General features: G+C 32.8%; 2 protein-coding genes across 2 annotated transcripts in view; one reads left to right on the top strand and one right to left on the bottom strand.

The window, feature by feature from the left end:
* Nucleotides 1–3,893, top strand: part of LOC134722439 (uncharacterized) — a 31,267-nt gene extending 27,374 nt beyond the window's left edge. Inside the window, exons 3-8 of the mRNA XM_063586060.1 lie at nt 438–541; nt 1,276–1,347; nt 1,719–1,730; nt 1,948–1,959; nt 2,935–2,946; nt 3,784–3,893. Of these exons, the coding sequence (XP_063442130.1) occupies nt 438–541; nt 1,276–1,347; nt 1,719–1,730; nt 1,948–1,959; nt 2,935–2,946; nt 3,784–3,893 (322 nt within the window). The remainder of the gene's footprint in view (nt 1–437; nt 542–1,275; nt 1,348–1,718; nt 1,731–1,947; nt 1,960–2,934; nt 2,947–3,783) is intronic.
* Nucleotides 3,894–12,212: 8,319 nt separating this feature from the next.
* LOC134720976 (uncharacterized) lies at nt 12,213–26,123 on the bottom strand. The gene is made up of 5 exons (XM_063583605.1): nt 25,718–26,123; nt 22,913–23,053; nt 21,654–21,807; nt 17,337–17,609; nt 12,213–12,419 (listed from the first exon to the last, which is right to left on the bottom strand). The coding sequence occupies exons 1-5, from the start codon at nt 26,008–26,010 to the stop codon at nt 12,240–12,242; spliced, it is 1,041 nt and encodes a 346-aa protein (XP_063439675.1). The 5' UTR covers nt 26,011–26,123; the 3' UTR covers nt 12,213–12,239.
* Nucleotides 26,124–27,053: the final 930 nt, after the last annotated feature.

The raw sequence follows: 27,053 nt of genomic DNA, 5'->3' as shown, positions 1-27,053 counted from the left end.
TGTCTAGATATAAGTTCTTATCAAATGGCAAAATCAAAAGCTCAAACACATCAAACGAATGGATAACAACTGCGATATTCCTGACTTGGTACAGGCATTTTCTCATGTGGAAAATGGTGGATTGAACCTGCTTTGTAGCGCTAAATTCCCCTGCGTACTGTTTGCATTCAAGCTCCAATGATGCGTCTTAAATATACAAAAATGACATGGGGAGCAACAAATCATAACCATAGTAGTTTTGATGAGTTAATAGTGTATAAAAAGCTGTTATTGTTAGCAATATTTTCCTCCAGCAGCTAAAATTAAAACAAAATCATTGAAAAATCTTGTGATTCTCAACCTCCCTTGCGACTGAGATATTATGTAACTGTCGATTTGCAGACTTAAATAAACATCAGTGAAATAAAAAATACTCTTGTCTTATTTCATTTTAATAGACGAAAGCTGAATGAAACTTACGTCCAATATAGATGTGAAAAACGACCACTTGTTGCGATTAATAGTGATGGAGATATTCGTGTAGTGTTCGGATCGGAATGGGGTAAGTTTTTGAGATGGGTTCAAGACTTCATGAATAGGCTATATTACTCAATGTTACATTATGAAACATTGACATTGTCGTCTGAATAATGATAATGATATTGAAGAAAAAAGTGATAAGAGCAATGATTTGTTGTTTGAATTGTCATAAACCCAACTTCAGCTGCTCTTCTCTTCGTAAGACCTGATACAGCGACACCATAAAAAGTACAACTTAATGTAATCAAGTAATTATTACGATTACTGTAGATTCATTACAAATACTATAGATTCATTAATATTCGTTGGATACCGATTTTCGTGGATTTCGTGGGTACAGATTAACCACGAAATTAAATATCCAACAAATTGTAAATTTTACAGTGGTTTGTTTGCAGACTATTGTAAACTAACGCAATGTAATATTTATGACAGTGGCAGTTTTCCTTAATCCACGAAATTTGGAACCCACGAAAATTAATGAATCCACATTAGGTTCGGACATGGTTTTTCATGGGCCATATTGTGTTGTTATATTAACTAAACTCAGACATATTCAAACTTTTCCATTAAACGTATACAGAAAGAAGAATGAGTTTTCTTGTCAAATTTAAAATCAATGATGTTATTTGTTGGGTTTTGAAATTTATTAAAAAGTGAAAACTGAAATGTTGATAATGCTGAATTAATAATTACTGAAACAAGAATTGTCACATACAAAAACTTTGACATAATCTTAATTTCATTGTTTAATAGTGTATTTTGCTGAACCCCCAACTTTATGCGACGTTTGCAACGGAAAATTAACAGTTAGTCCAGTGATACAAGGTATGTACATTTTGGATTTCGTGCAGGTTCTTATAACTCTACCGGAACACATGAAATTACTTTTTAGACCCTTAGTTGTCTATGTTGAGTACTGTGTATTGTTGTTTTGTTTTCTTTTGTTCAAACATATTGTATTTGCTGCATTAAGCAAAATGGATTAGACACATGTAAATTTTAGGCAACAGTTCAATTGATGAATTGGATCATATAATTTTATAAAGAGAATGATAAAAATTGATGTCTTATTGTTATATAAATCATTGTTATGAAATAAAATACTGATTGAAAGTAAAGAGAGAAAAAACATAGACAATTATTTAATCAATAATTACTGCCTTGTATTAAATATTAAGTATTGCCTTTATTTTTAGAGGTGTCTACAAGTGAGTATGCCTTACAATACTTTTCCACTAATGATTTGTTATGCAATAATATTAAAAATATTGTTATACAATCGAATCTGAAACGAATGTTTTTTCACAGTGAATGTGTGATAATATTTAATATTAATTTGAAGAATCGTGTAAAAAGTGCAAACAAACGGATAAATGAAAATACCAGTGACATTGAAATAAATATTACAATTATTTTATTTTCTAGCATGTGGTGAGGGTAAGTAAATTTTGAATATCTTTATAATATAAAGAATTTGTCTTTATCGGTCGGGCCTAGGGGTCTGGGTGATCAAAGTTGTTTATCTACAGTGACATTACCTTATCAACATTGAGGTTGTGAGATCGTGACAAATTAAGTCGCCTCCGAACTTTATTGACCAATATTTAACCAATCAATATTTATGCACCGTATATCATTTGTTACTTGTTGATTCGGAATTATATTATATATCTCTTTACACCACTGGGTCGATGCGACTGCTGGTGGACGTTTCGGCCCCGAGGGTATCACCAGCCCAGTAGTCAGCACTTCGGTGTTGACATAAAAATCAATTATAGGTTTTTTTTGTTTTATTTTCTGATTTATTCAAAAAATGAAGGATTTTTTTATCCCAGGAATAGATTACTTTAGCCGTATTTGACACCACTTTTGGGAATTTTGAGTTGTCAATGCTTTTCAACTTGTACTTAGATTGGCTTTATAACTATTTTGATCTGAGCATCACTGATGAGTCTTATGTAGACGAAACGCGCGTCTGGCGTATTAAATTAAAATCCTGGTATACTAGTATGTGATAAGTAATCTTAGTACTTAGTATCTTTAAAAAATTAAATGCATACATAGTAAAGACTAGACGTTTTTCAACGTTTACTTTCATTTAAAATTTGTATGATTTTGCATGTTGGTTAGTAGAAATGAAGAAAAATTAGATTTTGAAAAGGGCGTAAAAAGAAATGGTATGTGCATGTTTATGATTATATACTGGCTGTATAGTTAAACACAGACAAAAATTACGCGAAAAAAAATAGTATATGCATGTATATGATTATATACTGGATGTATAGTTAAACACAGACAAAATTTAAAGTTTTAAAAGCAATTGTAACTCCAAACAGACGATCAACAAATATGTCGACAAAATAAGCATCACCTATTACAAAAAAAAACATATATTTTTGTTATATCTTACAGTTAAACTGCTAGGTAAGTTATTCAAACATTTAATATTTTGTTAAATAGAAAAGCACAAGTTTATGGTTAATAGCATACATATATATTACCACACAAAGTTTACTTTTATATAATTTATCAATTGATTAATTTTAAAAACATAACATTTATTTCAAAGCATAACCTTAATAATTAGTCATGACTTTCTGTTGCGTTAACGATTCATTCAGTTATTTCTCTAAATTCAAAAACTTTTGATTATGATAAGTGTATATCTTTCAATCTCACACGTGAATAATAATTGCGATCTTTGAAATAAATTTTCGAGTAGTGCTGCTAATATCAGAATAACATAATTCGTAAAAATGTCTGAATTTAAAACATTGAAAACATAATGAAACTTTATTAGCGCATTGTCGTGGATAAGTCAGATGGATAATTCAGAATAAACACCTAAACAAGCAACACAAAATCTTTCGAAATCTACTATGATTGAATCATGGATTAAGTAGTAATTAAGTAATAACAAGACGTACATATATTTTAATCAAATTTACATATAGTAATAAAGTTAAATTCGTTTTTCTCATATGTGTATGTAAAGTAATTCACCTAGTCAAAATATTATAAAAAGATACCGAAAGCTAATTAGGACTGTTAGTATCAAGTATATGTATCAGTTGAGTGCTTTTTGTTTTAATCATAGTGCCACATAACGTTTTTGGTATTTTTAATTTCATTAACTATTTCTTCCTTATCAAAACCATATTAGTTTCTTTGAAACACAGTTACTGTAGTAGCGATGTTACAATTTCTTTCAATTAAACAATACAGATATATAATTGAAACTTAACTTTTTTATGTATCTAGATGTTGGTTGTAATATCCCAAATGTTTGCCGTATTCAGGATCCGCAGAGACAGACTCGATGTGAATGCGAGCCATATGAAACTGATGACGGACTTTGTTGTGATATGTGATGCAGAATTCAAATAACCACACGAATGCATGATGAAAATAAAGAATTTTGATACATCCTCGCTATAATTTTTTTTATCGCTCAATGTATCCAGAAGATTCTTAATCTTATTGGGTCCAATTAATTCCTAACACTGTCCACAGCAAACTACAAAAATTAATATGAAATAAGGAAATTTCAAAAAAGTTGTGCCAAATACGGCTAAGGTAATCTATAGTCCAGTCAAACTTAGATTGACCTTGAACTTATTGCAACAGCAAATGTTTTAGTTCAAATCTATGGCATTATGCCCTTTATTTACACAGAAAAAAGTCCCATAAAATCTAACTTGAGGATAACTCAAAATCAGAATTTTTAATTTTCCTATGGAAACTAACATTGGAAGGGGAGATAACTCTTGCAAAAATGATACTTTTTTGGTCAGTTTTTTTTTGTTTTTCTTGAAATTTATGCAAAGAATGATACTTTGATGGGGTTATAAGTTTGTATTTGACTAAACTATATAATGTTCTGCTCATAAAATATACAAAACCGAACTGTTATGAGAAGTTTATAAATTTTCGTGCATTTTTCCTTAGAGAAATTGCAAATTTGGAGCTTTGTGACCATTTTGAAAATAATTTGAAAGTTTGGTATTGTTTATATCTGTATATTATATTTTTATCAGCAACTTACTTATCTAAAAAAAACTTAAAACCACAAAAAGAGGAAATGCTTAATTAATAAATGGTCAACTAATGAATTACGAACTTTAGATTATAGCTTGATAAAAGATATGAAAACACCTTTAAAGTTGAATGTTATACACTAAAGACCGCTAAAAAATCAAGAATCAATAAATTCTGATGAATAAAAGTTGTAAAGTTATAATTTTGTATCAATTTTATTGATATTTCTGCCTTTTTTGCAAAATTGATCTCCTTTTTCAATGCAAATCTCCATAGGAATTTTAAATGATGATGTTTTTTAGTCTTCCTCAAGTTAGACTGTATGGGACTTTTTTTCTGTGTATATTTGGGGTATATATTAAAACTTCAAAATCTTCTGTTGCAATTAATTTCGGGTTTGGGTCAAATGTATGCTATATTGACTGGACTACTATGCCTGGGATAAGAAAATCCCCAGTTTTTCGAAAAATTCAAAGTTTTGTAAACAGGAAATCTATAAAAATGACCACATTCATGTCAACACCGAAGTGTTGACTACTGGGTTGGTGATACCCTCGGGGACGAACCTTCCACCAGCAGTGGCTTCGACCCAGTGGTGTAAATAGTTATCAAAGGTACCAGGATTATAATTAGTACGCCAGTCTCGCGTTTCGTCTACATAAGACTTACCAGTGACGCTCACATCAAAATATTTATATAGCCAAACAAGTATAAAATTGAAGAGCATAAAGTTGAAGAGCATTTAGCAATAACAGTTTATATTAGAGGCAACTGTAGAATATAGTTAATCATGCATTTAGAATATACAAGTCTGAACGACACCTGAAGGAATCGCATGAACTCCAAACGGATCAAGACAATGCCCAAAAGTTGTACCAAATACGGCTAAGGTAATCTATGCCTGTGATAAAATCCAAAGTGTTTCGAATAAATTCATACTTTTACAGTAAATTTATAAAAATGACTACATTATTATAATTGATATTCATGTCAAAACCGAAGTAGTGACTACTGGGTTAGTGATACCCTCGGGGACTAAGCGTATCATAATATGTGTGCGTCGCCAGTCATGCAAATTTACGATTAAATGGCAGAATAGAAAAATAGGACGCATTCCTTAAATTACCAGAGCACAAGACTCATCAGTGATGCTCATATCAATATACAGTATAGCGGGTTATTTTTGCGGGTGTAAATTTTCGCGATTTTCATTGAATAAGGTATACGAAATATTTTGGCGGTTATTATTTTGGCGATTTCGAAACTTTTTTCAATACCTTTGCATGTACTCTTTTAAATTGGCGGAATTTATTTTGGCGATTTTGTTCTATCCGCGAAAATAAGCGAAAATTTACACTCCGCGAAAATAACCCGTTATACGGTAGTTATAAAACCAAACAAGTACAAAGTAGAAGAGCATTGAGAATCCAAAACTCCAAAAAGTTCTGCCAAATACAGCTTAAGTAATTTATGCCGAGGAGGAAAAAAAATCCTTAGTTTTTCTAAAAATTCATAGTTTTGTAAACTGCAAACTTATAAAAAAAAAAAGACCACATAATTGATATTAATGTCAACACCGACGTGCTAACTACTGGGCTGGTGATACCCTCGGAGATGAAACGTCCACCAGCAGTGGTATCGACCCAGTGGTGTAAATAGTTATCAAAGGTAACAGGATTGTAATTTAGTACGCCAAAAAATACAAAAACTCCACTTCAGTTCTTATATGACAGAAATAGAATTATCGGAATTCAGAGAACTCTCGCATTTAGCAAAACTGCGGATTTCCCTCTGACGTTTTTCTAAATTTATAAAAACACTAAATATAAATACTGCTTAATTCTGATTTTCCGTGTTGTTAAAAACCCGCATATAAGTCAAGGGAAATATCAAACATGAAGATTATGAGAAGAACATTACAGGAAAGTTGTTTATGTCCAATCCTTTTGCTTGTTTTTACCTTTTAAAGCAAGATAATCATTAGAATCTGAGATGTTGCTGAATGTTTAGATTCAAACGGTTGACGTGAGCTAGGGTCAACGGTAAAAGTCTACAGATTGATTGAAAGCAATCGTATCCCCAAAACGGGGAGTCTACAAAAGCAGACAAAATCAAACGCTTTCATAATCGGAACAAGTAAATAAACAACTGCATTATCCCTGCCTTGAAATTCTTATAAAATACGAAGTTTCATTGTTGTCCCAAGTTAAATGAAATTATGTTGTGTGGTTTCATGGGAGATGCGATGACAAACTGTTGCAGTTTAAAGAGGCATAACTGCTAGAAAAAAAAGCACACAAATATCGCTGTTGATATGCAAAGCTACATAGTTATCAACAATGTTTCATGAAGTATTTTGCATGGTTGTAATGCCAAACTGTTGCAGTACTATATTTAGGCAAACATTATATGTTCAAAGAGGTATTTCGTCTTGAAACATATAGAATCATTGAACATATTTCCTGTTGATATGAACCTCTACATAGTATGTCTATTATTTACAAAGTTTTATGAAAATCTGTTACTAGTATGTGGTTTAGGATGTGCTACAATAACTAAAACATGACTGACAGGTCAAAAACAAAATTTCGTTTCGTCGGGTATAATAAATGACAGAAATATCTTAGACAAAATTTAAAATGTTCCATTACCATTAGAAAATGAAAAAAAATCTTTGAAGACATTTGCCGCCAACAAAGTCATCAGAGTATTTTTCAAAGAGTTTTCACAACTGCTATGTACACTTTTGCTTCACAAAGCATACGGTGTTTACTTACTCATTTGACGTCTGCATTCCGACCTGACGTTTCTGAGTTTTAACAAATTCAACGAATGCAATTTGATCAGTGGTTCCTTGTGATTGTTACTAACCTCCAGTCCCAGAAACTAAGACCAATTTCTAATCATGCAGTTTGCATGTTGTGTTGACAATTATATTATTGGTGCATTTTTCTGTGATAAGTGTTCTTGCGTATGTTCGTGCTGTAGTTCCGTCACGTAGTGATGTAATTTGTGCGATATTTTTTAACACTGTCATATAAATTGGAGGTTTGGATAGCCTTAAAACCAGGTCAACCTACCATTTTTTCTTAAAATTTCCTGAACCAAGTCAGGAATATAGTAGTTGTTTTCCATTCGTTTGATGTGTTTCATCATTTGATTAGGGACTTATCGTTTTGAATTTTCCTCGAAGCTCAGTATTTTTGTGATTTTACTTTTTTCTAAGTATGTTGGTGTTTGTTTTTCGTTCCATTTCAGTGTTACTATTGTTCGTTTGTTTCATCTTACAGTTGATGTGTATCTCTCGGTTTAAGTTTGTTACGCGGATTTGTTATCTCTCAATCAATTTATGACTTCTTAACACTGGTATACTACTGACGCCTTTATCTTTACTCAGCATAACCCTACATATATAGCATTGGAAACAGTTACTTCTACTGCGTATATTATGTGACGCCACCATCATTGTACGCCATTGCATTTCATTTAATAAAACTGACCAATATTGTCGGTAACATAATGGTTTTTTTTCTGTATCTGAGATATATGTAGAATAGCAAAATAAACACATTAACAATAATCAAATGTGTATAACATCACTATCTAGGACTTAACTTTACAGCATTGACACGCAACAACAATTACCTAAACAATTCTATCAAAATAATTTGCTCCAAAATCATTACAAAAGCCGGTCACCAGCTAAACAGGTTTGTTATATCTTAAACCACTTTTAATCTACTTATTTGAATGTTCTTTTTTTTATGCAAAAACATGAAAAATTCTATATCTATAATCTTACGCCATTATATGTCGCGTATATAAATATGATAGGTGAAATGCCATCTTCATAGAATTATTTCATATATTAAACTGCTAATAGAGAGATATATATACCATTTGTGTAATTTTATCACAAATTTTAAACGTAAACAATTGAGAGAAAATCTGACCCCCAAACAAGCCCGCCTTATTTCCGCATTGACATTTAGATGAAGGTGAGATAAAATCTCAATGGATAAAACTTGCGGAAATGTTCCGCTTGCTTTATTAAATCCGATTCATTTGTTTTTAAAGTTGATGTCTAAATAAAATTATGACATCAACATAATTCCAACTAATCAAAGTGATTATCGCCAAAAAGAATAAGAACCCTAAAACCACCGTTATCAATCATTTGAAGTGGACAAATGCATTTTTACAGAAGTGAAAAAGGACAAAAAAATAGTTAGACTGAAGAGAATTCAGCACCCAAGTACCGAAAGGTTTTGCTAAAAGTAAAAAAATAAGTTCCTTGAGTAGAAAAGTTTTGTAAACAGTTAATTTATAATTATGACCATATGATAATTCAAGTATGCCAGACGCATGTTACGTTTTCAAAAGATTTGTCAGTGACGCTCGAAAATAATTAAAAAGGTCACATAGTATGAAGAGAACAGACTTACATCTTACAATCGCCCTATCATTTATAGACCAAATAGAGCTCACTTATTTCTGATAGTATCTGAAAAAGACTCAAAGATATCAGGCTTATAATTTTGTAAGTTAGACGCATATTTCGACTAAACAAGACTAACTAGCTGCAACTGAACTGATCCAGATAGGCACCGAAGTTAATAGTTGAAAACTCAAATTAAAAATGTGGAATGGTATTCAATAACTGATTATTTCCCCTTTATGATCACACAAGGATTAGTTTTCAGTAAGTTTGAGGGGGAAAAAATGTGGTAGGATTATCATTCCCAGTTGAGTTCGGGTAACTTTTGTGTTTTGGATGTACTAAGTTATAATTTAAGATATACCTCTACCATTGGAGTATAAATGTCACATTATAAAATTTATTCCAATTTCCTGTTGCCTGAGGGAGGTAATTTTGTGTGATAAAAGAAAGTCCTCCTACTATTAATTCAAAATCAGAATTTTTAATTATCCTATGGAAACTAACATTGGAAGGGGAGATAACTCTTTTCTTTGGTCAGTTTTTTGTTGTTTTTCTTGAATTTTATGTAAAGTATGATACTTTGATGGGGTTATAAGTTTGTATTTGACTAAATTATATAATCTCCTGCTCATAAAATGTACAAAACCGAAGTGTTATGAGTAGTTTTAAAATGTTCGTGCATTTTTCATTCTAAAGAGAAATTGCAAAGGAGTAGGTCCAGTAAGAGCCGTTTTTGGCCTCACAATATAGCAGTTTTACAAAATTGATAAAATGTAAACTTTAAGTTATTTATTGAACAGTAGAGTGCTTCTGCTACATAAATATTTGCTATTTTTGACTATACAATGAACATATATCGGGTACTTGCACCTTAAAGTCATGCTAAATTACTGAATTCTTCAAAATTCTAGCATTTTCGTTAAATTTTAGACGGTTTTCGTGTAAAACGAAAGTGGCCGCATTCGTGTTCATCCCTAATATTGAAATGAAAGTTGTATTTTATGATAATACATAACATATATAAAGGTTGAGGATGAACACGGGTGCGGCCACTTTCATTTTTGACAAAAAAACATCCGAAAAGTGACATTTTTCGGCATATTTGGTAGATGTTTTATATTTGAGCTTGGATCAGATCGTTGTTAATGACTAAATAAGTTCAAATATTTCTCATAAACTAATTGATTCAAATGAAATAGACACTTAAGTGTTTAAAAAGTGGTCAAAATCGTTTGTCAGATGAACCTGAAATTTGAGGCCAAAATCGGTCTTTACCAGCTCTACTCCTTTGGAGCTTTGTGACCATTTTGAAAAAATAATGTGAAAGTTTGGTATTGTTTATATCTGTATATTATATTTTTATCAGCAACTTAATTATCTAAAAAAAACTTTAAACCACAAAAAGAGGAAATGCTTTTTTAATAAATGGTCAATTAATGAATTACGAAATCTAGATTATAGCTTGAAAAAAGATACGAAAAATGAGGAACAAGATATAAACAAAATCAGTACAAGGGTAACCTTGCCTGTAGGAGTTGTAACCTTAGTTTTGGAATAATTTCTATATCTGAAAACAGATTAATTATGAAAGGTATTTTATGAATTTAATATCTGAAATTTGTCTGTATGTGAAATATTAATTTTCATAGCTTCTTATTTTTGATGGTATCAAGAAAAGATGCTTCCAAGAGCCTGAAAAGACCACCTCATAAAAATATACCATGTTGATATCTATTGTATCGGTTGATAGCTGGTAAAATTTACTTAAAGATAGTTTTAAATATGTTGATCTTTGTTTTTACTGTTTACAATTTTATACTTATCTATTTAAGTTTTCAAAATAGTGATGATACATATCTTTTTCACCAAAAATAGATAAAATTCATCACTTAGGGGCAATAACTCTTATAAAGACATGTTGGCTTATTTGTAGATCTAATTGTGCTGAACATTTTTTATATTTACTGTTGAACAGTTCCTTTCTATTTATTATATTTTCTGCAAAATAAAAACACCAAAATAGGTAAAAATCATCTTTCAAGACAATCACTCATCTAAAGGTTAAGTTGACAATTCTAACCATTTTGACTTGTTCTCATTCTGCTGCACAATTTGCTATAAACCTTTCCTCTCTTTCAATTATGAATTCTGCAAAAAATGGTTCAAGGATGTACTTAGGTGAGGTTTTTGAATTTGTGTCAAATGTTTGGAATCCTTGGTGTTTTTCCATACAATACAATGTAAAATATTTTGCGCCAAAACACCTATTTATTTTTTCATATAAGACTTAATAGCTCATAAAAGGTCATTTACCAAAATTTTAGAAGATTCTTAATTTTCTTTCTTTTGTCTTGTGACCTAACAATACCAAAAACAAATATAAGGTAAAAGTCCGAGTCAGCCTTTTCCCGCTATATTTTAAATCTCAAATATCTCGAAAAGGAGATCCATGACCTATCAATATTTTTAGCTTATTTCTTTCCTTAACTGATGCTCTGCCAGCTTTTAGTATCAATTTATTCATTTTCACCTAACCTCACCTAAGTACATCCTGAAAGTCATCTTTCAAGGGTCATTACCCATATATATAAGAAACATTATTGAAAACAAAATGATCTACCATATACCATATATCCCTGTGTATTAATGTCCAGTGGCAAATATTTCATTCATATTCAGGACGAGAACAAGTTCACAATAAATACAATAGGTAGGTCTTGTCAAAAGAGAGACCATCTGGGATGATGGTCGGGGAAATTTGAACTGCCACTTGAAAATTAGGGTTTATTGGATAGGGACAAAAATTTTGCCTTGCAACAGGCCACCTACGGACCCCTCAAAGAGTTGTTGCAAGGGTTCTTAATGTGCAAAGATTGTGGCATTCTCTTTACACAAGGCATCAGATTGAACCATTCTGACCGACGTGACTGCAAACTTGATACATCCCGCACAGCCAAACGGACGCCTCACTTCCACAAGCGTTTTACTGCCGATCGGGAGGAGACAAAGTGACCATATTTCTATTCCACAGTCACCCTTGTGGGTTTTTAAAGTTAGGAGAGAACCCCATGTGAATGAAGACTAGTTACTTGTGTATAGGTTAGACAAAAAAAAAAAAAAAAAACTTTTCCAAATATATACTAAGGTGAAATAAAATTTAAAAAAACATACGAAAAGTATGAAGAAACTGCACACATTAGAGAAAACATGATTATACACAAAAGTTGTTTACTTTTTTTTACAACTCAATATTATTAAGTCTCATGATATTATCAATCAAAATACTTCGTTCATCAGAATAAATCAAATCAAAAGGCTTAGAATAATAAATCACTGCCTTGTCATCTTCATCCAACTCTTCATTATTTTCCAGCTTGATTAAATGTTCACTTTTCATCTCTAACACTGTAAAGAACACCTGCAATATTAGAAATATGACATAGTTTGACAAATTAAATGAATAAATACGAAAATTAATTCCATGCAACCATTTAGAACTAACCAGTTATGGTTATAGGAACATGAGGCATCTGACCTCATTTTACCAAGCACTATCAGTGCACAAAAATTTTATTATTAAACATTTTCACACAATAAAGTTATAAAAACAGAAACAGGTCATGGTTTAAGTTTGTTCTTATGTCGTGCTGTAATATCACTGTCCCAGGTTAAGGGAGGGTTGAGTTATCACAATTTTTATGATCCTGTCCCAAGTCAGGAGCCTGCTATTCAGTGGTTGTCATTGGTCTGTCATATTTGTTTTACTTTATTGTTTTGATATTAATTATTAGACTTGGTCTTCTCAATTGAATTGTTTTAAATTTGTCTTGTGGCCTTTGATTGCAGACTATATAGTATGAGGTTTTCTTGTTGTTGAAGGCCATATACTGGTAGATGTCCATAATTGCTTACATCCACTTCATTTGAACTTTGTGGATAGTTGTCTCTTTGGAAATCATACCACAGCTCCTTTTTTATTACATTAAAAATATCTTTGTTGTCAATAAGTTTGTTCTGTGTATTACTATTTTTCTTGACAATTCAATGCACCCCATTTACATTCACTTTTAGAGAACATCAAAATATTTTTATTATATTTGTAGCACACTTTTAATATTTTAACTGTTAAGTGATAGTTTTTTTTAGATGTTGTAAAAGTAATCGATGTATGTTGGCGTTTGTTTTTGTTGCAGTTCAGTGTTTCCGTTATGTTGTTTTCCCCTTTATAGTTGACATGTTTCCATCGATTTTAGTTTGTAACCCAGATTTGTTTTTGCTTAATTGATGTTTTACTATTGAACAGAGGTATACTACTGCTGCTTTTATCTATAAACCATAGTTCTTTAAAAAGACTTGTAAATGTATTTTTTCATAAAGGCGTAATAATGAAACATTTTTACCCTATAATTTATTTAATCTTTCAATATAGTTTTCAGAATACCATTAATAGATTTTCACAAATCAGTGATGTCAGCCATATTTTGTATCAGCCATAATACCAAAGAACAATTCAGAAGCAACACATGTTACAACGATGATGGTTTGTCACAACCTTGACTATCCATGAGGGTCATGCATGGTTTGTGATACACGTTATTATAACCAAGGTTTCAATATGCCAGGTTATTTCAGGTTTTATTATTATTCTTTTCAAAAAGAACATGACAGATGGACAGACAATGCACTATAAGAATTACAACTAGAGGCTCTCAAGAGCCTGTATCGCTCACCTGATTCTACTTTGGTTTTTGAAAAAATATAAAATTTGGCTAAAAGTGACAACACAACCTTATAAGGACAAGAACATTCAGGCTATGTTTAATTTTATTCAAAAGTCCCCCACTGACGGCCATGTTGGCTGATGGATCGGCTACAAAGTAACAACACTTGGTCAGCACCTCATAAGGAACATTCATGCCATGTTTGGTTTTATTCCATTCAGTGGTTCTCTAAAAGAAGTCATTTGTATGCATTTCCCATAGGGTCCTATGTTAAACTAAGTCCCCCGCTTGCGGCTATCTTGGATGATGGATCTGCTACAAAGTAACCACACTTGGTTAGCACCACATTAGGAACATTCATGCCATGTTTGGTTTTATTCCATTCAGTGGTTCTCTAAAAGACGTAATTTGTATGCATTTCCCATAGGGTCCTATGTTAAACTAAGTCCCCCGCTTGCGGCCATCTTGGATGATGGATCAGCTACAAAGTAACAACACTTGTTCAGCACCTCATAAGGAACATTCATGCCATGTTTGGTTTTATTCCATTCGGTGGTTCTCTAAAAGAAGTCATTTGTATGCATTTCCCTTAGGGTCCTATGTTAAACTAAGTCCCCTGCTGGCGGCCATCTTGGATGATGGATCAGCAACAAAGTAACAACACTTAGTCAGCACCACATTAGGAACATTCATGCCATGTTTGATTTCATTCCATTCAGTGGTTCCCTAAAAGAAGTCATTTGTATGCATTTCCCTTAGGGTCCTATGTTAAACTAAGTCCCCCGCTGGCGGCCATCTTGGATGATGGACCGGCTACAAAGTAATAACATTTGTTCAGCACCTCAAAAGGAACATTCATGCCATGTTTGGTTTCATTCCATTTAGTGGTTCTCTAAAAGAAGTCATTTGTATGCATTTCCCATAGGGTCCTATGTTAAAACAAGTCTCCCGCTGGCGGCCATCTTGGATGATGGATCGGCTACAAAGTAACAACAATTGGTCAGCACCACATTAGGAACATTCATGCCATGTTTGATTTCATTCCATTCAGTGGTTCTCTAAAAGAAGTCATTTGTATGCATTTCAAATAGGGTCCTATGTTAAACTAAGTCCCCCGCTGGCAGCCATCTTGGATGATGGATCGGCTACAAAGTAACAACACTTGGTCAGCACCTCATAAGGAACATTCATGCCATGTTTCGTTTAATTCCATTCAGTGGTTCTCTAAAAGAAGTCATTTGTATGCATTTCCTTTAGGGTCCTATGTTAAACTAAGTCCCCCGCTGGCGGCCATCTTGGATGATGGATCGGCTACAAAGTAACAACACTTGTTCAGCACCTCAAAAGGAACATTCATGCCATGTTTGGTTTCATTCCATTTAGTGGTTCTCTAAAAGAAGTCATTTGTATGCATTTCCCATAGGGTCCTATGTTAAAACAAGTCTCCCGCTGGCGGCCATCTTGGGTGATGGATCGGCTACAAAGTAACAACAATTGGTCAGCACCACAATAGGAACATTCATGCCATGTTTGATTTCATTCCATTCAGTGGTTCTCTAAAAGAAGTCATTTGTATGCATTTCCCGTAGGGTCCTATGTTAAACTAAGTCCCCCTCTGGCGGCCATCTTGGATGATGGATCGGCTACAAAGTAACAACACTTGTTCAGCACCTCATAAGGAACATTCATGCCATGTTTGGTTTTATTCCATTCAGTGGTTCTCTAAAAGAAGTCATTTGTATGCATTTCCCTTAGGGTCCTATGTTAAACTAAGTCCCCTGCTGGCGGCCATCTTGGATGATGGATCCGCAACAAAGTAACAACACTTAGTCATCACCACATTAGGAACATTCATGCCATGTTTGATTTCATTCCATTCAGTGGTTCCCTAAAAGAAGTAATTTGTATGCATTTCCCATAGGGTCCTATGTTAAACTAAGTCCCCCGCTTGCGGCTATCTTGGATGATGGATCTGCTACAAAGTAACAACACTTGGTTAGCACCACATTAGGAACATTCATGCCATGTTTGGTTTTATGCCATTCAGTGGTTCTCTAAAAGAAGTAATTTGTATGCATTTCCCTTAGGGTCCTATGTTAAACTAAGTCCCCCGCTTGCGGCCATCTTGGATGATGGATCGGCTACAAAGTAACAACACTTGTTCAGCACCTCATAAGGAACATTCATGCCATGTTTGGTTTTATTCCATTCAGTGGTTCTCTAAAAGAAGTCATTTGTATGCATTTCCCTTAGGGTCCTATGTTAAACTAAGTCCCCTGCTTGCGGCCATCTTGGATGATGGATCGGCTACAAAGTAACAACACTTGGTCAGCACCTCATAAGGAACATTCATGCCATGTTTCGTTTAATTCCATTCAGTGGTTCTCTAAAAGAAGTCATTTGTATGCATTTCCTTTAGGGTCCTATGTTAAACTAAGTCCCCCGCTGGCGGCCATCTTGGATGATGGATCGGCTACAAAGTAACAACACTTGTTCAGCACCACATAAGGAACGTTCATGCCATGTTTGATTTCATTCCATTCAGTGGTTCTCTAAAAGAAGTCATTTGTATGCATTTCCCGTAGGGTCCTATGTTAAACTAAGTCCCCCTCTGGCGGCCATCTTGCATGATGGATCGGCTTCAAAGTAACAACACTTGGTCAGCACCTCATAAGGAACATTCATGCCATGTTTGGTTTCATTCCAATCAGTGGTTCTCTAGAAGAAGTTCAAAATGTAAAAAGTTAATGACAACAACGGACGACGACGGAAGACGGATGACAGACGCCAAGTGGTGAGAAAAGCTCACCTGGCCCGAAGGACCAATCTACTCTTCAAAATGCCTATGGAGGTTTTATGTGCAAGATGGCTCTTATGATCCTACAAAAATTCATGTGGGCCTTCAAATTTATTTTAATGTTGGTTTTTTTTAGCTTCTTCATACTTTTACAAGCCTATAGCCATCGAAAATTAAATGGTTTATTTAAAATTGTGGACAAAATTGACCTCTCAAAAATTCTTTTTTGGAGCTTTCATAGGGGAAATTCCCCACAAATAGTGACAGTCATAAAAATATATTCTTCTGTTGTATTTTTTTTTTTTTATTAACTGTGAACAAACTAAATCTTCATAAGCGATTAATTTTTCACAACTTTCACAATTAGCTAAATACACGAATAAAAGCTTTACTTATATGGAAACTTGGATCTTGCCTTATTTAATACCATCTAGTAAATTTTAAATTGCAAAAAAAAACTTGCCATTCATGAAGCTAACTAGGATGGGATAAACACAAAACATGCAAATATATTAGTGATTGTTGTTTGTTGATATGGTTCATAAATGTTTCTCATTTCTTGTTTTCATATAGATTACACCATTTGTTTGCCAGTTTGAATGGTTTTAAACTAGTTATTTTGGGGGCCCTTTATAGCTTTCTGTTCAATGTGACCGAAGGCTTCTTGTTGAAGGCCATATTTATACCTTTAATGGTTTATTTTTCACAAATTGTAACTTGGATGGAAAGTTGGCTCATTGGCACTAATACCACATCTTATTGTATCTAAATATAAGTTGGTAAACAGTACTAAGAATTAAAAAAAAAAACCTCCTACCTTTGTTCCATCTATTATCATTCCTGACATTGTTAAAATTGGACAATTCTTGTAATCTTTATGACATTTATGAAGTTCAAGCAGTAATTGTCCTGCATGAAGTCCTAGAGATTTACTGGTCATCAAATATTCTTCAATGGGAAGCTTCCTAAATGAATCTTCAGATGATGCTAAGGAACTGGTTGATGAAGATAGATCAGTACTCTCTAACCTTTCTGTCAGAGGGTCTAATAATTCTGATTCTCCATACTGTTTTTCATCACTTTTCTTAACCTACAAAGGAAATTAACTCACATACATTATTATGTAGGAATTTATTCTGATCATGATTAAAAACTTTGATTATGTTTTATAGACAAAAAAAAAACAAATCAATGTGTCAAGTTTCATTGAAAGCATTTGTATTATTATTATTTTTCATTATCCTGATTATCAAAATGAGATCAAAGATTGAGCAATTACCTCCCTCTAGGACCATACATATAATATATATTTTGTTACAAAGAGTTTTTAGCTCACCTGGCCCGAAGGGCCAAGTGAGCTTTTCTCATCACTTGGCGTCCGGCGTCCGTCGTCGTCCGTCGTCGTCCGTCGTCGTCCGTCGTCGTTAACTTTTACAAAAATCTTCTCCTCTGAAACTACTGGGCCAAATCAAACCAAACTTGGCCACAATCATCATTGGGGTATCTAGTTTAAAAAATGTGTGGCGTGACCCGGTCAACCAACCAAGATGGCCGCCACGGCTAAAAATAGAACATAGGGGTAAAATGCAGTTTTTGGCTTATAACTCAAAAACCAAAGCATTTAGAGCAAATCTGACATGGGGTAAAAATGTTTATCAGGTCAAGATCTATCTGCCCTGAAATTTTCAGATGAATCGGTCAATCGTTTGTTGGGTTGCTGCCCCTGAATTGGTAATTTTGAAGAAATTTTGCTGTTTTTGGTTATTATCTTGAATATTATTATAGTTAGAGATAAACTGTAAACAGCAATAATGTTCAGCAAAGTAAGATCTACAAATAAGTCAACATGACCAAAATGGTCAGTTGACCCGTTTAGGAGTTATTGCCCTTTATAGTCAATTTTTAACCATTTTTCGTTAATTAAAGTAATCTTTTACAAAAATCTTCTCCTCTGAAACTACTTGGCCAAATTAATCCAAACTTGGCCACAATCATCTTTGGGGTATCTAGTTTAAAAAATGTGTGGCGTGACCTGGTCAACCAACCAAGATGGCCGCCATGGCTAAAAATAGAACAAAGGGGTAAAATGCAGTTTTTGGCTTATAACTCAAAAACCAAAGCATTTTGAGGAAATCTGACATGGAATAAAAATGTTTATCAGGTCAAGATCTATCTGCCCTAAAATTTTCAGATGAATCGGTCAATCGGTTGTTTGGTTGCTGCCCCTGAATTGGTAATTTTGAGGAAATTTTGCTGTTTTTGGTTATTATCTTGAATATTATTATAGATAGAGATAAACTGTAAACCGCAATAATGTTCAGCAAAGTAAGATCTACAAATAAGTCAACATGACCAAAATGGTCAGTTGACCCGTTTAGGAGTTATTGCCCTTTATAGTCAATTTTTAACCATTTTTTGTAAATTAAAGTAATCTTTTACAAAAATCTTCTCCTCTGAAACTACTTGGCCAAATTAATCCAAACTTGGCCACAATCATCTTTTGGGTATCTAGATTAAAAAATGTGTGGCATGACCTGGTCAACCAACCAAGATGGCCGCCAACGCTAAAAATAGAACATAGGGGTAAAATGCAGTTTTTGGCTTATAACTCAAAAACCAAAGCATTTTGAGGAAATCTGACATGGGATAAAAATGTTTATCAGGTCAATAACTATCTGCCCTGAAATTTTCAGATGAATCGGTCAATCGGTTGTTGGGTTGCTGCCCCTGAATTGGTAATTTTTAGGAAATTTTGCTGTTTTTGGTTATTATCTTGAATATTATTATAGATAGAGATAAATTGTAAACAGCAATACTGTTCAGCAAAGTAAGATCTACAAATAAGTCAACATGACCAAAATGGTCAGTTGACCCCTTTAGGAGTTATTGCCCTTTATAGTCAATCTTTAACCATTTTTCATAAATCTAAGTAATCTTTTACAAAATCTCCACTGAAACTACTAGGCCACAATCATCTTTGGGGTATCTAGTTTGAAAAATGTTTCGATGACCTGGCCATTCAACCAAGATGGCCGCCACGGCTAAAAATAGAACATAGGGGTAAAATGCAGTTTTTTGCTTATAACTATGAAACCAAAGCATCTAGAGCAAATCTGACAAGAAGTTAAATTGTTAATCAAGTCAATATCTATCTGCCCTGAATTTTTCAGATGAATTGGACAACTGGTTGTTGGGTTGCTGCCCTCCAATTGGTAATTTTTAAAGAAATTTTGCCGTTTTTGGTTATCTTGAATACTATTATAGATAGCGATAAACTGTAAACAGCAATAATGTTCAGCAAAGTAAGATCTACAAATAAGTCAACATGACCTAAATGGTCAATTGACCCCTTAAGGAGTTATTGCCCTTTATAGTCAATTTTTAACAATTTTCATTAATTTGGTAAATTTATGTAAATTTTTACCAAATATAGTTCTCTGTTACTAATGGGCAAAGTTCATGATAGATATAATTGTAAGAAGCAAAATCGTTCAGTAAAGTAAGAACTTCAAACACATCACCATCACCAAAATACAATTTTGTCATGAATCCATTTGTGTCCTTTGTTTAATATGCACATAGACCAAGGTGAGCGACACAGGCTCTTTAGAGCCTCTAGTTTTTTATTATCACCTAAACTACCCATGAGGGTCTTTCACAGTCGGATATTTTGTTAGATATTCTTTGATGAAACTGAAACCTTATCAAAGTTTTATTTTCTAGAAATCCACAAAAAAATGTTTATTTACAGAAACATGGACCTACTTCCATTATGAATTACAATAGTTGTATCCTCCAAGCATAGTGCAGGTGTTCGGTGCAAATAAAATTGTGAATCCAATATGGCAATACAGTATGGTCCAATGAACCGAATGACAGACAATCATACTGTGTATGAAAGCTTGTTGGGGAATTATTATAGAGGAGCTAATGGTCCAAGGACACAGTTATCATCCTTTGGTTTTCGTTGTCTACGAATATAGTCCCTAGTGTATAACTTGCATATTTTATTTGATACACTTTCCCAATTTATTTCTTGATATTAAATGCATGAAATATTAAGCAGGTGGATGTAATTACATGTCAACAAAATTTGGGTGCTGAATCTTTATGTTAAGTTGTGATTTGGTCCAGTTCAAAAAGGTCAAATTTTATCATGTCTAAAGCTGTCAAACTGAATTTTACACCCCCTAAACCCAGAATTGTCAATATTTTGAGTTAGAGTTGGTAGAAGTTTCTATAATTTTTATATTATTTGTCTCACTGGTAGTACACTACACTGTAAAAATCTTTTTGAGAAAGAGCAGGTGCCATTTTAATTTGAATTTATTGTCTAAAAGAAATGCACTACGAAATAACTGTGTTCTCCGGCCTAATGTTAGACAGGGCTGAAAAGATGGCTAAACAGACAAGTAACCCAACATATGGATAGAGAAAAGAAACAGAGAGACAACTGAACTTATTTTTAAAAAAAAACGAGAATAACTATTTCTTTAAAAAAAAGTTTATAATTTTTTTGTCAATTGGTAATTTAATTAAACATTTTGCAGATAGGACCAAGATATTGGTTTTGACAGACATTTGACATTTATATGAACTAAACATTCAATTTCATAAAACCTAGTCAGGTTAATAGAATAAACAAAATGAAAGCAAGTCTTGCTAATTTTTTCTTTAGCTAAAGAAACATTTGAGAGACAATTAAGCATTGCTCTAGAATAAGGGGTCATCCATAATTGTCAACCATTTTCCAAAGTGTACAAGACGTGCACTTGGGGGGAGGGGGTTAAAAAACCAACATTTTTACCGTACACTTTTTAGAAACTAGAAATAAAACAAGTCTGATATATTTCACTTTATTTTCATTGCAAATTTCGATATTAAACGCAATTATAATAGACATGATCGTCTATTTATTAAGAATGATTGATTCTTGTCTTGAAATCTGAAAATGGTTGATGTACACTTTTAGAGAGAGGTCGGGGGGTCTAGAAAAGGGTATGCTTTGTACACTTTGGAAAATGGTTGGCAATTATGGATGACCCCTAAATATAATAAGTACTGTAGAAAACAGTAATGATGACAAATATTCCAATGACAAGTCAAACAAATGAATGCATGCGAAAAAAAATACCTCAACAACAGAAACTGGAATCTTTGACCTTGATGCTGCAGTTTTTGCAGTTTTGATGCCATAGCTGTATAGACGAATGTCTGGGCGTGAAGTGACTTCTGTCATTCCTTGAAAATTCTTCCATATAGTACAGTCCCCTTTATCTAAAGATATCCTAAAACGAAATAGATTTGTGAATACTTGAATTATCAATATAAAAGTTTTTTTTCTCTGTCAACACAAAGGTATTTATGGTGCAATGTATAAATTATTATTCTATCTAAGAATTAAAGGCTCCTATCTAGGAGAATGCAACACACATAACAGTGAATGAATGAACTTTATTCTCACAAAACTACATGTCATAGTTACAGAGAAAATATATATTTACAATTACATATATATGTATATATAATCATGCACATGTGTGAACAAATAACGTAACTTAACTTGGAGGACTGACTTTCACCTGTACTGTTTTTATAAACTTACATATTTTTTTCTAAAATGATAGTATTGTCTGAATTAAATAAACTATAAAATTTGTATGTACTTGGATTTTTACAGCAAAATTCAGGTAAAAATTTCTTTCTCTCTAAATCTAAAGATTTACAAGTCATTATATAATGAATTGCAGTGATACATGTACTTTTCCTATACATAAATATTGATTAAATTAATTTCTTATACCGCCCTGAAATCAAAAGGCAGTGGACATCATGCAATTCAACAATGAAAGGGATCAACTTCAATCACTCTCCCTAAAGTTTATATATCATTTGGCTTAAAAATTAATCTAGATATCTTTTGGAATTTTGCTGTTGTTGGTTTGCTGCCTCACTGACATATAGTTTTTATTAAATTTCTTTGAAATGAACTGTTGCTGACCAATTTCCAGTAATTAAACCTTATATAGTGTTGAACTGGAGACATAAGGTTAAACATATGTTAAACATATGTTAAACCAGATGCTCCGCAGGGCGCAACTTGATACCAATATACGACCAAATAATTGCAGTCGTATAAAAATCAAGATAAATTGTGTACTACTTTTTTTTTTAATATAAAAACCAAAAAAAGACAATTATTGAAATAAAATATCTTTTACACAATTTAGTGGTGCAGTACATGCACTAGACATTTAATAAAATATTACAATAAACAACAAGCAACAAGCAAACCATATAACTTTAAGAGAAGTTACAGGTAACATGTAAGGTTAAAACAATTGTGTCTAGATGTCTTTTTACCAGTATTGCTAAAATGTTAGAAGGACTTACTCAGAATGTAAACAACACATTTCAACAAAGGAACAAATTAATCTTGTAGAGCAACCTTCCTCAGCTTGTTCTGAATTTTGTATATCCTCTCCAAATCTGCTCAGGTCTAATAAAAATTTCATCACAGCTCTCTTCAAAAATCTATAAAAAAATAAATCACATTGAATCAAACAGTAATAGTCATGATCGTCACTGAAGTAAACAGAATAGCAGGAGAAAATGCCTGACGCGTTAATACAAAAGCAATTTCTCTATGATGTAAACAGTTTAAGTGTACATGTATAAACTATTACTCTACTGTACTAGCCATCACACATGTCACATACATTCCTGTGAAAATATAACATTACAAAAAATGTATAAGAGAAAATGTCTGACACATTAATATACAAAAGTAATTGCTGTATGATGTCAACAGTTTAAGTGTAACAATATCTTTAATTCTTTAATAGCAATACACATTAAAATTGATTTTTGTCCATCTTTTCTAAAATTCTAAAATTTCTAAAATACATATATATATTCTTTATTTGCAAAAACAGACAAAAAACAATTTTGGTTATGGCAAATACATTGTAAATTAACAAAACAAACATGATGAAACATAATGAAAACTCGACAATATTATAAATACAGTTAATGTTCTCCTTTCCTCAGTTCTAATGACTCTTTAATAAAAGAAACAACTGCTTTTACATCATTTGGTGTTGATGGATTTAGTATAATCACGAGTTTATCAGTAAAGTTAAGTGTATTAAAATTTACATATTTTTGTATATAATATTTTAGAAAGATTTCTCTTTTATTTTCATTTATTTTACAGGTAAAGAAAAAATGAAATTATTCGTCTAAGACAGGGGCGTAGCTGCCGTAAGGCACTATAGGCACATGCCTACACATAATTTTTCACAAATATTTTTTTTTCTGAAAAAAAAATGATAAACAACGTTATCTGTCAAAACTCTTTGATTATCGCATGTCATCTGTACACTAGCCTCTCGTTCTTATAGTGAATGAAATATTGGATAGAAATGAATGTCAGTATGATTTTACCTTATATAGAATCTATAAACTAGAACTTTAGTTGGTTCAGATCATTTCACTTCTATTAACAAGAACTTGAATAAACCTCAACTTAGACACAGGAGGGTTTTATTTTAATTAGTTGTTGTTAGTTTTCAATTAGCTTTCCACTTTGCCTTCACCCGACTTGCCAATGTTGGTTGTCCGTTTGACTGTGCAGGATGTATAACTACGCAGTCACGTCAGGTCAGAATGAGGACATTAAATCCGATGCCTAGTTATAGAGAGAATGCCTCTCTTTGTGGAGTTCGTAGTTGGTCTACTGAAAGGCAAAATTTCTGCTCCTATCCAATAATCCCTCATTTTCCAATGCATGGCATTTTCAAATTTCCAGACCTTCGTCTTGGACGAAACCTATTACAGGACCTATCTCCCTGTTGTATTTATTGTAAAAAAAATTGTCCAAATTCCTAAGCAGGTAGGGATTTTACAGAAAAGGATGTAAAGAAATACGAATTTCTTGAATTTTTTTACGATGGAATGAACAGAACAGAACTGTGTGTATGTGTTTGTGTGGCTATGGTAAAGGTTTAAGAATAAACAAATATTGATGTTTTTTTTTGTCTAGCCAAAAAGATAGTTTTATTATAAAGTAATAACAGTGTTTACTTGGGTGCCTTATTTTTTTTTAATGAAGGATCGTCACAATATTTACTATTAATTAAGTTATACGTAATATATCAATCAGAACGGAATAGATATGAAAATACCAAACAAGGTGTACTGCTTAATTAAAGGGATACGCTGATCTACGCTGGGCAGTGCATATATATATTGTAATTTTTTCCCCATATTTCCGACTGTGCTGCGTTATCTAATTCACAAGTCAGATAACTCATAATTCTTCGAACTTTTCATCATGTATATTATAATTATCATGAATAAATGACCAGTAAATTTAATATTTTTGTTCATAAAATTATGCAGCTAAAATGCTGAAAACCGTTTTCCGTCGGGGGGCTTTGCCCCCCTGAACCCCCTACCAGGGCTCTGCCCTGGACCTACTGGGGGCCTTAAGCGGCCCCCAGACCCCTTGCCAATTGGTGCCTACAGTTCGCTGGATATCTAGCTACGCCCCTGTAAGATATTACTTATTATACAATTTCTAAAATACAAACATGACCATTATGACTGTAAATTTTTGACATCATAAAAAAAATTATCCAACATCACAATGGAAAAGTGATTGTTGCATGACGACAATATTTTAAGCTGCACAAATTTTCTAATACATGTAGTGATAAAGTGTTTATTCAATAGTTAAGGTCTATACAGGTTAGGGACAACCCACCAAATGGGAAACTGTTCCCGAAATGAGTAACAATGATTCTCTCATTTGAGTGATCATTTTGTTGTGCTAAAAAATAAAATTGAGTGTTTTTTCTTAAAATGGCACATATTCATGAAAAATGCAGCAACTTTTCCAAAAGATGATTATCCTTATCTTGATTTACTGAGAAGATACAAGCCTATGAAAAATCAGAAAAATTGACTATTTTCTAGGCTTCTCACTTTTTTAAAACCCATAATAAAAATAAAATGTATAGTTCTTTGGGAGAAGTTGTTCCATTTTCTATAAATTTGTGCCATTTTACCATAAAAGACCCATTTTTAGAAAATTTAGTTTTTAGCATTATGAAATGATTTCTCAAATGAGGGATTGTTACTCATTTGTGGAATAGTTCCCCATTTGGTGGGTTGTCCCCAACCTGCTATACTCACAACTCAGTATGTTGTTTGTCTTCATCAAATTTTTCATAAATTTCATCTAGGACAGCTAAAAACTTTTGTGGACGGAATTTCAGTTTGTGCGTTGTTGCAATATCGCCGTCTATTTTTTCAAGATAACGCTTAACTTCTTCACAATACGATTTCTGTTCCTCAGTTAATTCCTCAATTTTGGGGATCTTTTCTAAAACTTCTGAAACCGTTTCCAGATATTCACCATGATAACATATGTGCAGATTGTTTTCAATAGTACATCTGTCCCACTGTGAAACACTGTCACTCAACATTGCGATTACAGCGAATTTGTATAAAGCAGTTTGTTTTTCATAATAGAACAAATCAAAATTTTCGCGTGTCTGGTACCCTAGATATCTCGCGAAGAAGAGAACCAGTAGCGTAGTGTAATATCCAAACCATCGCCGGATCACACCTGAAAATACGAGTTAAGGTAATCTTGCACTTTTAAAAAATTTTTACTAGGAGGTCTACTCTTTTTTTCTTGCGGCAGAAGAATCTTTGGTAGAAGTGTTAAACTTCCTGGAGCTTGTGTGGTACATATTGTCGGTTATGAAACACCAAAGAGCCTATAGATAGATAGAAAGATATTTTTATTAACGAATTATGGTGCCCAAAATTTTAGCTATACAATCAAATGAATGAATTACAAAATAAAGCACAGAAAATGATTAGAATGATTAATGTTATTGTTTTGTGTCATGCCTACCTATAATGCTCAGTTTTGATTCGATTCATATGTTATATTGACCGTGGTTGAAGTCATAAGAAACCTCAAATTAATTAAAAATAATGCATATGTTTTTTTATAACCCAATCGATAGTTTTCATTATAAAACTTATGTACATATACTTTTCCTGAAGATTTTTTTTTAATTTATTCATATTTAAAAGAAGTTTACTTTATTTTAATTGCTTCCTTCCAGGAAGCAATTCCCCCGACATATTTTCCGTATGCAAAGTGACCTCAGTGTGACCCATCTCGTAAAAATCCGGTGATCGCAATACGCATGGATGTCCTTAAAATAAACTATTATCTGAATTTACTTGTTAAACACGTGCTTTTTGTTGATTTGTTGTTGATTGTTGACAAACAGGTGACAATCGATAAATGTCGGCTTCAAAACACGAACTTTAATTACCTGCCATATTTTCACAACAACACGTAAGTACTGACCGATTGAAAAAAAAAATGACGATTATACCAAATTTATGCGAAAAAATGATAAATTTGTGCACAGAAGACTAAGATTATGATGTATGTATGCATTGGTTCAAGATTTGGAAGAACATTATTTTTCACCAGTCACTCGTT

This window comes from Mytilus trossulus, chromosome 6 (assembly GCF_036588685.1).
Source record: "Mytilus trossulus isolate FHL-02 chromosome 6, PNRI_Mtr1.1.1.hap1, whole genome shotgun sequence".
NCBI classification, from domain to species: domain Eukaryota; kingdom Metazoa; phylum Mollusca; class Bivalvia; order Mytilida; family Mytilidae; genus Mytilus; species Mytilus trossulus.
Note: the sequence above shows the minus strand (reverse complement) of the source record. Positions and strands in the feature narration are given on the sequence as shown.